Source organism: Cyclopterus lumpus, chromosome 22, assembly GCF_009769545.1.
Source record: "Cyclopterus lumpus isolate fCycLum1 chromosome 22, fCycLum1.pri, whole genome shotgun sequence".
In the NCBI taxonomy this organism is placed as follows: domain Eukaryota; kingdom Metazoa; phylum Chordata; class Actinopteri; order Perciformes; family Cyclopteridae; genus Cyclopterus; species Cyclopterus lumpus.
In genome coordinates this window covers 22,273,134-22,288,595 of record NC_046987.1, presented here as the reverse complement: position 1 = coordinate 22,288,595, position 15,462 = coordinate 22,273,134, and the positions used below count along the sequence as shown (strand labels likewise).

The 15,462-nt window shown below is 42.4% G+C and overlaps 1 protein-coding gene across 1 annotated transcript; it reads right to left on the bottom strand.

The window, feature by feature from the left end:
- Nucleotides 1–237: 237 nt before the first annotated feature.
- Nucleotides 238–14,977, bottom strand: si:dkey-196h17.9 (exocyst complex component 3). The gene is made up of 11 exons (XM_034563586.1): nucleotides 14,233–14,977; nucleotides 13,012–13,399; nucleotides 11,856–11,973; nucleotides 11,391–11,471; nucleotides 11,033–11,133; nucleotides 10,841–10,939; nucleotides 10,520–10,640; nucleotides 10,339–10,446; nucleotides 4,415–4,570; nucleotides 3,726–3,844; nucleotides 238–2,878 (listed from the first exon to the last, which is right to left on the bottom strand). The coding sequence occupies exons 1-11, from the start codon at nucleotides 14,975–14,977 to the stop codon at nucleotides 2,740–2,742; spliced, it is 2,175 nt and encodes a 724-aa protein (XP_034419477.1). The 3' UTR covers nucleotides 238–2,739.
- Nucleotides 14,978–15,462: the final 485 nt, after the last annotated feature.

The window sequence follows — 15,462 nt, the reverse complement described above, 5'->3', positions numbered from 1 at the left end:
TTGTTGTTTTCACAGGTGCATGCTGGGTAAAGGTGATTGATAATCGAGGCGCCGTTGAGCAACCTGTAAGAGGCTCCAACCCCCAGATCGAGAACCACTGTTCTGAGATCAGTTTGGTCCCTTTTTGTCCGTTTGACGCCATCTGGTGACGCTGCAATGAACACACAGGAAAAGATTATTCATTGAATCATTTTATTAATTGCTTTTGCTGTGTGTGTTTTGTGTGTGTGTGTGTGTTCCTTTAACCCCATTCATAAGCTTGTGTAAATAAATAACCACCACAGAAGAAGACAATAAACAACATTAATAAAATACAAAAGCATGAACTGTTACATTGAAGCAGAAAATATAACTTTGTACCGGGAATGAAACCAGTAAACCAAACCAGTAAAACCAGTAAACCAAACCAGTAAAACCAGTAAACCAAACCAGTAAAACCAGTAAACCAATGCTCACACAAAACGTATCTGTAGTGTAAATGGAATGCTGTAACCGTTACCCCGTTACCCGGTGAGTCTCGGATTCAACAGCTGCAGCAACACAGCTTGGTGTAGTTCAAAACCCCTTTTATTGGCAACAAGCACCATACAGCTGAGTGACTCCTCTCAGTCCCTCCTGCTCTTTATTGGGAAGAGACAGACAGATCAGCCCCAGCTGAGACTGATTAGACATCATTGGCACTGTTCCCTGAACCACATCCCCGCTCCACCCACTCTACAGCTGAGCCTAACCACACACCCCTGCCACAAATGCATTATTAAAGAGTTATATAAGAATAGAGTACAAAAAAATATACCTTTACTCTACTCAGAACAAATGTTTAAGAAAACAGAAGAATCTTTTCTTTTAACAGTGACGTATTCATATAAATAAATAATATTATAACAGAGACACAGAGTATCTTCATCAGTGCATTTCAACTTCTTCAGCACATAAAGAGCTTGAAACGTTTTCAGGGTTTGAGTCATTTTGTTCCCTCTGCCTTTAAATTCTTTGTTCTTTGTTCGGAGCTCAACAACAACAACAAAAATGAGATGCAGTTCTGTACCGGGAACTTTCAAGGAATTGTTAGGAAAACACAAAGGCTAACTCAGTAGCACACAGGCTAACTCAGTAGCACAAAGGGTAACTCAGTAGCACAAAGGCTAACTTATTAGCACAAAGGCTAACTCAGTACCACATAAGCTAACTCAGTAACACAAAGGCTAACAGTTCTGTACCGGGAACTTTCAAGGAATTGTTAGGAAAACACAAAGGCTAACTCAGTAGCACAAAGGGTAACATTGTAGCACCACAAAGGCTAACATGGTATCACAAAGGCTAACTCAGTAGCACACAGGCTAACTCAGTAGCACAAAGGCTAACTTATTAGCACAAAGGCTAACTCAGTACCACATAAGCTAACTCAGTAACACAAAGGCTAACAGTTCTGTACCGGGAACTTTCAAGGAATTGTTAGGAAAACACAAAGGCTAACTCAGTAGCAGACAGGCTAACTCAGTACCACAAATGCTAATATAGTAGCACAAAGGCTAACTCAGTACCACAAAGACTAACTCAGTAGCACAAAAGCTAACTCAGTAGCACACAGGCTAACTCAGTAGCACAAAGGCTAACATATTAGCACAAAGGCTAACTCAGTACCACATAAGCTAACTCAGTAACACAAAGGCTAACAGTTCTGTACCGGGAACTTTCAAGGAATTGTTAGGAAAACACAAAGGCTAACTCAGTAGCAGACAGGCTAATTCAGTACCACAAATGCTAACTTAGTAGCACACAGGCTAACTCAGTAGCACAAAGGCTAACATATTAGCACAAAGGCTAACTCAGTACCACATAAGCTAACTCAGTAACACAAAGGCTAACAGTTCTGTCCCGGGAACTTTCAAGGAATTGTTAGGAAAACACAAAGGCTAACTCAGTAGCAGACAGGCTAACTCAGTACCACAAATGCTAACTTAGTAGCACACAGGCTAACTCAGTAGCACAAAGGGTAACATTGTAGCACCACAAAGGCTAACATAGTAGCACAAAGGCTAACTCAGTACCACAAAGACTAACTCAGTAGCACAAAAGCTAACTCAGTAGCACAAAGGCTAACATATTAGCACAAAGGCTAACTCAGTACCACATAAGCTAACTCAGTAACACAAAGGCTTACTCTGTAGGACAAAGACTAATATAGTAGCTCAGAGGCTAACTCAGTAGCACAAAGGCTAACATAGTAGCTCAGAGGCTAACCTTAGATTTGTCATCCCACTTTACATCAGAAAGAGGTTTACAGCCTGGTTTCTGTGTTTAGAAAGATGGCGTCACCAGCTTTTTGTGTACTTCAGACTGACAAATCGTGCAAACTTAATGCAACAAAAGATGCGCAGATCTGAAATATGTAAAACTTAAAGTACAGTCTTTTGCACAAAATACAATTTTACTGTTAACAATGTGCAAATGTCTTGAAACATAAGTTTTTTTCAACCTCAGTCCATATTTAAGAACGTAAACACCTTTAACAACCAATAAAACCCAAAGTTCATTGATTTGCATATTAGCATTTACACTGCATACAGCAAGAAACAAGACTTTTAAAAAATCAACTTTCCTGAAACGACAACAACACGTGAAAGGAAATCCGTGACTTCCTGGAGATAGACTTCCGTTTGCGTCGTATCCATAACAAACCATCTGTAACACGACTGATTCTCATTCTTTACGTCATATTTGAGATCTGTCCTTTTTTTAAGCGAAGCAGAAGAAGCAAGATGGAGGTCTGGGTTTGAAGCCAGGGAGGCCCTCCAGGGTAGACTTCACAGTCCTGATGTTACTTTTAGAAAGACCTTTCCATTCCAGCAGCGCGGGCAGGAGCTCCAGGTCATCGCTGTAGAAGGAACGCCAGGAGGAGTTAGTGAGACGCAGCATCGGCAACCGCCATTTAAAAATAACTGTTAGGATAGTAAACAACTGACAACAACAAAACACAAACAACTTGTAACAAAAAAGAAAAGAAAACAAGGACAAATGTATTATCAGTGAAATCCAGAAGGCAATTTATTCATGAGCCCAGTAGAACAAAGACTAACCCAGTAGAACAAAGACTAACCCAGTAGAACAAAGACTAACCCAGTAGAACAAAGACTAACCCAGTAGCACAAAGACAAACCCAGTAGAACAAAGGCTAACCCAGTAGAACAAAGACTAACCCAGTAGAACAAAGACTATCCCAGTAGCATAACGACTAACCCAGTAGCACAAAGGCTAACCCAGTAGAACAAAGACTAACCCAGTAGAACAAAGACTAGCCCAGTAGCATAACGACTAGCCCATTAGCATAACGACTAACACAGTAGCACAAAGGCTAACCCAGTAGAACAAAGACTAGCCCAGTAGCATAACGACTAACCCAGTAGCACAAAGACTAGCCCAGTAGCATAACGACTAACCCAGTAGCACAAAGGCTAACCCAGTAGAACAAAGACTAACCCAGTAGCATAAAGACTAACCCAGTAGAACAAAGACTAGCCCAGTAGCACAAAGACTAGCTCAGTAGAACAAAGACTAGCCCAGTAGCATAAAGACTAACCCAGTAGAACAAAGACTAGCCCAGTAGCATAACGACTAACCCAGTAGCACAACGACTAACCCAGTAGCACAAAGGCTAACCCAGTAGCACAAAAGCTCAAACATATCTTCCATAGATGTGGGTGAAGGACATAAGTCATATTTACCTCGACGCGTCACAGTCTAGCATCCTTCCCGCCGTCATCTTGGTGGCCTCGAGGTCTTGGCATTCCAGCAGCTCTTGGACCATCAGCAGCATGCGGTTCCGCTGAGCGACACCCGGAGCCTGAAACAAGCCACGGCACACGGGTCAGAGGAGGGTCCATGCAGCCCAGTAGCACAAAGACTAACTCATTAGAACAAAGACTAACCCATTAGAACAAAGTCTAGCCCAGTAGCACAAAGACTAACTCATTAGAACAAAGACTAGTCCAGTAGCACAAAGACTAATTAATTAGAACATGGACTAGTCCAGTAGGACAAAGACTAGCCCATTAGAACAAAGACTAGTCCAGTAGCACAAAGACTAACCCATTAGCACAAAGACTAACCCATTAGAACATGGACTAGTCCAGTAGGACAAAGACTAACCCATTAGAACAAAGACTAGTCCAGTAGCACAAAGACTAACCCATTAGAACATGGACTAGTCCAGTAGGACAAAGACTAACCCATTAGAACAAAGACTAGTCCAGTAGCACAAAGACTAACCCATTAGAACATGGACTAGTCCAGTAGGACAAAGACTAGCCCATTAGAACAAAGACTAGTCCAGTAGCACAAAGACTAACCCATTAGAACAAAGACTACTGGGCACGCGGTTCCGAGGGGGTTCCATGCAGCCGGTAATGCTCACCATGTCTGAGACGGTGTCGTGGAGCAGCTCCACGTTCTGAGTGACTGTTTGTCCGACGTCGGTGTGCCAGCGCTTCCTCAGGGCGCGCAGCCTGGTGCTGACGAGACGCTTGAGGTAGACGTGAACGATGCGCTGGTAGGCCTCATCCATCACCACCTGAGAGGAAGAACCAGAGACACAGACACATGGAGACACATTGAGACACATTGAGACACAGACACATTGAGACACATGGAGACACATGGAGACACATTGAGACACATTGAGACACATTGAGACACATGGAGACACAGACACATTGAGACACATGGAGACACAGACACATGGAGACACATTGAGACACATGGAGACACAGACACATTGAGACACATGGAGACACAGACACATGGAGACACATGGAGACACATTGAGACACATTGAGACACATGGAGACACATTGAGACACAGACACATGGAGACACATGGAGACACATTGAGACACATTGACACACAGACACATTGAGACACAAACACATTGAGACACAGACACATTGAGACACATGGAGACACATGGAGACACATTGAGACACAGACACATTGAGACACATGGAGACACATGGAGACACATTGAGACACATTGACACACAGACACATTGAGACACAAACACATTGAGACACAGACACATGGAGACACATGGAGACACATTGAGACACATTGAGACACAGACACATGGAGACACATGGAGACACATTGAGACACATTGACACACAGACACATTGAGACACAGACACATTGAGACACATGGAGACACATTGAGACACAGACACATTGAGACACATGGAGACACATTGAGACACAGACACATGGAGACACATGGAGACACATTGAGACACATTGACACACAGACACATTGAGACACAAACACATTGAGACACAGACACATTGAGACACATTGAGACACATGGAGACACATTGAGACACAGACACATGGAGACACATGGAGACACATTGAGACACATTGAGACACATGGAGACACATTGAGACACAAACACATTGAGACACAGACACATTGAGACACAGACACATTGAGACACATGGAGACACAGACACATTGAGACACATTGAGACACATGGAGACACATTGAGACACAAACACATTGAGACACATTGAGACACAGACACATTGAGACACATTGAGACACATGGAGACACATTGAGATACAGACACATGGAGACACAGACACATTGAGACACATTGAGACACATGGAGACACATTGAGACACAAACACATTGAGACACAAACACATTGAGACACATTGAGACACAGACACATTGAGACACATTGAGACACAAACACATTGAGACACATTGAGACACAAACACATTGAGACACAGACACATTGAGACACATTGAGACACAAACACATTGAGACACATTGAGACACATTGAGACACAAACACATTGAGACACATTGAGACACAAACACATTGAAACACAAACACATTGAGACACATTGAGACACAAACACATTGAGACACATTGAGACACAAACACATTGAGACACATTGAGACACATGGAGACACATGGAGACACATTGAGACACAGACACATTGAGACACATGGAGACACATGGAGACACATTGAGACACAGACACATTGAGACACATGGAGACACAGACACATTGAGACACATTGAGACACATGGAGACACAGACACATTGAGACACATGGAGACACATTGAGACACAAACACATTGAGACACATTGAGACACATGGAGACACATGGAGACACAGACACATGGAGACACATTGAGACACAGACACATTGAGACACATGGAGACACATGGAGACACATTGAGACACAGACACATTGAGACACATGGAGACACAGACACATTGAGACACATTGAGACACAAACACATTGAGACACATTGAGACACATTGAGACACAGACACATTGAGACACATTGAGACACATGGAGACACATTGAGACACAGACACATTGAGACACATTGAGACACATGGAGACACATTGAGACACAAACACATTGAGACACATTGAGACACAGACACATGGAGACACATTGAGACACATGGAGACACAGACACATGGAGACACATTGAGATACAGACACATTGAGACACATGGAGACACATGGAGACACATTGAGACACAAACACATTGAGACACATTGAGACACAAACACATTGAGACACATTGAGACACAGACACATTGAGACACATTGAGACACAAACACATTGAGACACATTGAGACACAAACACATTGAGACACATTGAGACACATTGAGACACAAACACATTGAGACACAAACACATTGAGACACAAACATATTGAGACACATTGAGACACATTGAGACACAAACACATTGAGACACAAACACATTGAGACACAAACACATTGAGACACAAACACATTGAGACACATGGAGACACAGACACATAGAGACACATTGAGACACAAACACATTGAGACACATTGAGACACAACACATTGAGACACATTGAGACACAAACACATTGAGACACAAACACATTGAAACACAAACACATTGAGACACATTGAGACACAAACACATTGAGACACATTGAGACACAAACACATGGAGACACATTGAGACACATTGAGACACAAACACATTGAGACACATTGAGACACAAACACATTGAGACACATGGAGACACAAACACATTGAGACACAAACACATGGAGACACAAACACATTGAGACACATTGAGACACAAACACATGGAGACACATTGAGACACAAACACATTGAGACACAAACACATTGAGACACAAACACATTGAGACACAAACACATTGAGACACATGGAGACACAAACACATTGAGACACATGGAGACACAAACACATTGAGACACATTGAGACACAAACACATTGAGACACATTGAGACACAAACACATTGAGACACAAACACATGGAGACACATTGAGACACATTGAGACACAAACACATGGAGACACATGGAGACACAAACACATTGAGACACATTGAAACACAAACACATTGAGACACATGGAGACACAAACACATTGAGACACATTGAAACACAAACACATTGAGACACATTGAAACACAAACACATTGAGACACATTGAGACACAAACACATTGAGACACATTGAAACACAAACACATTGAGACACATTGAAACACAAACACATTGAGACACATTAAGAGACAAACACATGGAGACACATTGAGACACATTGAGACACAAACACATTGAGACACAAACACATGGAGACACATTGAGACACATTGAGACACAAACACATGGAGACACATTGAGACACATTGAGACACAAACACATGGAGACACATTGAGACACAAACACATGGAGACACATTGAGACACATTGAGACACATTGAGACACAAACACATTGAGACACATTGAGACACAAACACATTGAGACACATTGAAACACAAACACATTGAGACACATGGAGACACAAACACATTGAGACACATGGAGACACAAACACATTGAGACACATTGAGACACAAACACATTGAGACACATTGAAACACAAACACATTGAGACACATGGAGACACAAACACATGGAGACACATTGAAACACAAACACATTGAGACACAAACACATTGAGACACATTGAGACACAGACATTTTGAGACACATTGAGACACAAACACATTGAGACACATTGAGACACAAACACATTGAGACACATTGAGACACAAACACATTGAGACACATGGAGACACAAACACATGGAGACACATTGAGACACAAACACATTGAGACACATTGAGACACAAACACATTGAGACACATTGAGACACAAACACATTGAGACACATGGAGACACAAACACATGGAGACACATTGAGACACAAACACATTGAGACACATTGAAACACAAACACATGGAGACACATGGAGACACAAACACATTGAGACACAAACACATGGAGACACATTGAGACACAAACACATTGAGACACATGGAGACACAAACACATGGAGACACATTGAGACACAAACACATTGAGACACATGGAGACACAAACACATTGAGACACAAACACATTGAGACACAAACACATTGAGACACATTGAAACACAAACACATTGAGACACATGGAGACACAAACACATTGAGACACATTGAAACACAAACACATTGAGACACATTGAAACACAAACACATTGAGACACATTGAGACACAAACACATTGAGACACATGGAGACACAAACACATTGAGACACATTGAAACACAAACACATTGAGACACATTGAAACACAAACACATTGAGACACATTGAGACACAAACACATGGAGACACATTGAGACACAAACACATGGAGACACATTGAGACACAAACACATTGAGACACATTGAGACACAAACACATGGAGACACAAACACATTGAGACACATTGAAACACAAACACATTGAGACACATGGAGACACAAACACATTGAGACACAAACACATTGAGACACAAACACATGGAGACACAAACACATTGAGACACAAACACATTGAGACACAAACACATTGAGACACAAACACATGGAGACACATTGAGACACATTGAGACACAAACACATGGAGACACATTGAGACACAAACACATGGAGACACATTGAGACACATTGAGACACATTGAGACACAAACACATTGAGACACATTGAGACACAAACACATTGAGACACATGGAGACACAAACACATTGAGACACATTGAGACACAAACACATTGAGACACATTGAGACACATTGAGACACAAACACATGGAGACACAAACACATTGAGACACATTGAAACACAAACACATTGAGACACATTGAGACACAAACACATGGAGACACAAACACATTGAGACACATTGAAACACAAACACATTGAGACACATTGAGACACAAACACATTGAGACACATGGAGACACAAACACATTGAGACACATTGAGACACAAACACATTGAGACACATTGAGACACATTGAGACACAAACACATGGAGACACAAACACATTGAGACACATTGAGACACAAACACATTGAGACACAAACACATTGAGACACATTGAAACACAAACACATTGAGACACATTGAGACACAAACACATTGAGACACATTGAGACACAAACACATGGAGACACAAACACATTGAGACACATTGAAACACAAACACATTGAGACACATTGAGACACAAACACATTGAGACACAAACACATTGAGACACATTGAAACACAAACACATTGAGACACATTGAAACACAAACACATTGAGACACAAACACATTGAGACACAAACACATTGAGACACAAACACATTGAGACACAAACACATTGAGACACATTGAGACACAAACACATTGAGACACAAACACATTGAGACACATTGAGACACAAACACATTGAGACACAAACACATTGAGACACATTGAGACACAAACACATGGAGACACAAACACATTGAGACACATTGAGACACAAACACATTGAGACACATTGAAACACAAACACATTGAGACACAAACACAAACACACTGAGACACAAACATTGTTTGTTTGTTTGTTTGTTTCTGCATGTAATATCGTTTCCTTTTGGGTTCCTTGTCTATACGCTCATGAATCGGTCAGGTGAATCTTTCCTCTCTATAATTGTATCAAAGATGGAACATTGATCTTCCTTTGCCTTGTGTCTTTTGAATGGAAATGTTTATGTATCTTAAATAGAGCATGTTTCAATAATTAAAATGCACACCAAAGAAAGTTACTATCATGTAAAGAAGGTATTAAGAGGAATTGGTGATCAAGGACGAAGAAGATTTGACATTATGCCTGAATCAAAACACAGCTGCACAGGAAGTGTTTCGTTAGAAGATCCCAAATGTTGGTGACGTACCGTTTGCACGTCCTGATAACTCGACAGGTCGGAGAAAAGAGTCCTGACTTCCTGGATCAAGAAGAGGAACGCCCCGTCACCCCGTTTGAAGTACCTCTGCAGGTGGCTCTGCCATGTAACGACACACAACGTTAGTTTGACGTCTCAAAGGTCGATGTGAGGAAGTCTGTCTGGGCTCTACCTCTGCGCTGTCAGACACGAGTTCCATCAGGAGTTTCAAAGTAAAAGCCTCCATTTTGTTAAGCGTTGCCAGAGCTTGGCTGACGAGTTCTTTGTCTCCATCTTTGGTCTGGACGTGCTGCCTGAGAAGAAATACCACAAACATCTTCGTCATCCATCTTCATCGGATCTATTGTTTAACTTTGTGCTGATTCACGCATTTTAACTACATTTCTATGTGGCGTTGGCTGTTTAGAGAGTGCTTTTTATTATAAAACCTTGTTAGCAACTAAATATTAAAGCTTAAAAGGAAACCAGTCTGAAGGGAGCTGATGATACTCACTTGAATCTCTTACAGTTGCTCAACGTCTCGAAGAAGGCTTTTGTTTCTGGTTTGTTCATTTTTGCTTTTTTACAAAGGTCAGTCTGCTTCGCGGTGTACCTTCACACCAAAGGAGACATGGAGCCTCAGCAATGCAACGTACTGATGTCCATGGTCATAAAGTCAATGTGCAAATCTATCATGGATCCTCACCTTGTCAGAAAGGTCAGCAGCTCTTGGAAACAGACCTTCTGCACCCGATCAGACAGCGTGGGGCTGATTTTGAGTGCTTCCCTGGGCATGGCGTCAATGCACTACAGGCACAAAGGAAGCAATATTATTATGCAATAAATAGACAGACAAATAGAATATTACAAATAGAAATGCTCTAAATAAAGTTGTGCACAAAGATCTTACTCATTATATATATTTATATAATTATATATAATTAAATATACTGTATATAATTATATTATTATTATATATATAATATTATATATAATTATATAAATATATATAATTATAATTATATATATATATATATATACACACACATATGGTCACTCAGTACCTGAATTGTGTCCACGTAAAATTCATCGTGAGCTTCGTGATTTTCCTGCAGAACATTCTTCAGGGACCGGCTGATTTCTGCCTGAGAACCCAAAAATACACACAGAAATACATCAGAAAATAAGCGTGGCTTTAGTATTGCTGACTGAGTAATTATGATAAATAATATAATTCTGAATTAAGGCTTGACATCAAAATAAATCATTGGTTGCTGCTGACATTCATCATAATTCTGCCACTTAAGGTGCTGCATATAGTTTTGAATGCAGCTTTAATGGCGCTAAAGCCGTTGCTAATGAGACTGTAATCTGATTGGCTGTTTGCCGGCCTGAGCGGCAACAGCCAATCAACATCAAGCTGAGGGGAACAGGTGTGTTGCAGTTGTATTATCACCTGTGTTCAACCGGGGTAAGAGGCTCAATATTAGTATCTGTTAATACGATGATGTGTTTATTAGTTTCCTCACCTGCACCGTTTGAAGCAGCTTGACCTCTGCCCTCGACACCCAGTCGGTGAACAGCAGGAGGTCCACTTTCGCTATGGGGTCCAGGTCCTGGAGGTCAGGATGACCCAGCAGCCCCTGACTGGACGGGCACACATGATAACGTCATAACTGAGAAGCAGCCAGTTTCAATTCTGCATCAAATGTTCTTCTATTGAGAGACAATGACAGAGACACAAGAAGAGCTAGGCTAGCTGTTTCCCCCTGTTCCCAGTCTTTGTGCTAAGCTAAGCTAACTGCTCAGCTAAGTTCAATCAATCTTCTTGTATAAACTCTCAGAAAGATTGTTGTTCATCCCAAAACTGTCCGGTTGCAGGTCATGATGTATGAAAACAATGTTATGTGTTAATGCTCAATAGAAATGTCAATAAGTATTTACCAAATTAAAGGCTGTATGCCAAATAACAGCCCAAATTATAGACTAAATATTTGTAGTTATATGTTAGTTATTGTGTAATTTTGTTACCTTTTCTACTTTTTATTTTAATATTCTTCTACTGTTAATTACTTTTTTGATTTCTCTCACTATGTCTCTCGTGTGAACTTTTCTGTTTGCTGCTAATAAAAGATTATTTTATCTCATCTGATAGGAATAATGCAGTCCAAATAACACTGAACAAAGGAAACCAATCAGAGCGAAGGAGAAATAAAGGCGTGTCTCTAAGGCCCGTTGAGGCCGAGGTAAACAAAGGGGTAAACAAAGGGGTAAACAAAGGGGTAAACACAGGGGTAAACAAAGGGGAAAACACAGGGGTAAACACAGGGGTAAACAAAGGGGAAAACACAGGGGTAAACACAGGGGTAAACAAAGGGGTAAACACAGGGGTAAACAAAGGGGTAAACACAGGGGTAAACAAAGGGGTAAACAAAGGGGTAAACACAGGGGTAAACACAGGGGTAAACAAAGGGGTAAACACAGGGGTAAACAAAGGGGTAAACAAAGGGGTAAACACAGGGGTAAACAAAGGGGTAAACACAGGGGTAAACACAGGGGTAAACAAAGGGGTAAACACAGGGGTAAACAAAGGGGTAAACACAGGGGTAAACACAGGGGTAAACAAAGGGGTAAACACAGGGGTAAACAAAGGGGTAAACACAGGGTAACAAAAGAGATGGATACCTCAGATATGTACGGAGGACCCACTCCATCAGCACGAAGGTGTTCCGGGAGGAGCTGACCTTCTGAAGGAGGTCATCGAGGTGTTGGAAGGTCTGGCGATGGAAGCATTCGATGGGCTTCTGCGGCTGCAACAAGGGCAACAAGGGACCCAGCTTCACCAGCTCAAAGCTCACGGCTTCCTGCAAGTCCGACAGGTGCTGCGGGAGGTTCTGGTCCAGGTCGGGCGGAGTCTTTGGGAGGTGCTCGGACACGTAGCGTTGAACGAAGCAGACAACAGACCGCTGACCTTCATCCTCGGGGGTCAACGTGTCCTGGGCCGCACACAGAAACTGAGCTAGTTCATGGGGAGTGCTGGAGTTGTCATAGCTGAGACTAGTCAGGTCGTGATCTACGAAAGAGTCAATGAAGCCTTTTAAAAACACTGTAAATATTACTGTAAAATACAAATGAACTATACATGTGAGGCTAAAAGCCTTTTACGGTAAAACACTGTAAATATTACTGTAAAATACAAATGAACTATACATGTGAGGGTAAAGGCCTTTTACGGTAAAACAATGTAAATATTACTGTAAAATACAAATGAACTATACATGTGAGGCTAAAAGCCTTTTACGGTAAAACACTGTAAATATTACTGTAAAATACAAATGACTTATGCGTATAAGTCATTTGTATTTTACAGTAATATGTAGCGTGTGGCTACAAGTACAAATGAGAGGTACTTGTACTTGACTTCAGTATTTTAATGCCACCGTCTACATGTACCACCACTAGAGGGAAGTATTGTTGTTTAGTTTCTTCAGATCAAAGCAGAGGATCATGGGAGAAAACCCTGAGCAGGTTACACTTAACCTGCTTGTTGTTCTAACGATGTGAATCACTTCCTGTGGAGACACGCCTCGAGGTTCTTTCCATCCCATAATTGAACCTCGATGAGCCGGTTATGAGCCCTCGGGCTAAATACTGCCACCGGTTGTTACACCTTTTATATCTGTGTGGCTTTAATAGATAATATTAATAATACATGTTATTTGTATGCTTTTAAAGACACTTAAAGGTAAAAACAGAAACAATATAAACAAGGAGAGACACAACATTATAACAATAAAACAAAAACATACATAACTATAAACCACATAACTTCACATCCCTGAGAACATAGTACACGTATATTCACATAGATGATCCAAACATTAATAAAGCTATGAACACTCGTACCGTCTCCTCTCTCCTCCTCGTTGTTGTCCTCTATTAAAGGCTTCTTGCTGTCGGCCCTCTTGACTCCTCTCTTCTTCTTCATCATCTCCAGTGTCAAAGCTTTCAGAGAGCTTTGACCTTCTCGCTGGGACATCCTGAGCTGGTCCCCTGGTCCTGAGACAGTTCCCTGGTCCTGAGCTGGTCCCCTGGTCCTGAGACAGTTCCCTGGTCCTGAGACAGTTCCCTGGTCCTGAGACAGTTCCCTGGTCCTGAGCTGGTCCCCTGGTCCTGAGACAGTTCCCTGGTCCTGAGCTGGTCCCCTGGTCCTGAGCTGGTCCCCTGGTCCTGAGACAGTTCCCTGGTCCTGAGACAGTTCCCTGGTCCTGAGACAGTTCCCTGGTCCTGAGCTGGTCCCCTGGTCCTGAGACAGTTCCCTGGTCCTGAGCTGGTCCCCTGGTCCTGAGACAGTTCCCTGGTCCTGAGCTGGTCCCCTGGTCCTGAGACAGTTCCCTGGTCCTGAGACGGTCCCCTGGTCCTGAGACAGTTCCTCTGGGCTCTGCTGCTGGTCCTGAGCTGCTCTCCTGGTCCTGAGCTCCTGGTCCTGAGCTGCTCTCCTGGTCCTGAGCTCCTGGTCCTGAGCTGCTCTCCTGGTCCTGAGCTCCTGGTCCTGAGCTGCTGTCCTGGTCCTGAGCTCCTGGTCCTGAGCTGCTCTCCTCTGAGCGAGCAGCTCTGGTTGCTTATGAAGGAGCTCAACGGGGATTTCCATAACTTTCGTTTTCACTTCAGGGCAGATTCCCGCGGGGAGAGTGCAGCTTGTTGCATCATGTCGAGAAGAGAACAACAACAACAACAGGTTCATACTACAGCTGATGCTCCGTGACAGCAGGTATCGTTATGACGTAATCATCACCTTCAGTCTTCTAAATAATGACTTCATATCATAACTATGACACAATAAGTCATTATAGTGACTTACAGGATGACTCAAAGACTCAAGGACTCAAAGACTCAAAGCCACTTTAACCAAAGGTCAAAGGTCAGGAGTTTGTGCGTCTGAACCTTCATGGTTCATGGTTTCTGTGGCGTATCGGGTCTCTGGGACGGGATCAGAGTCCATGTCAGACCGGGTCTGGTTCATGGGAAGATCTCTTTGTGGCGTGACGTTTTGGTCCTGCAATACTTTGGCCTCCTGCCAGAGGGGCGTGGCCTCCTGCCACAGGGGCGTGGCCTCCTGCCACAGGGGCGTGGCTC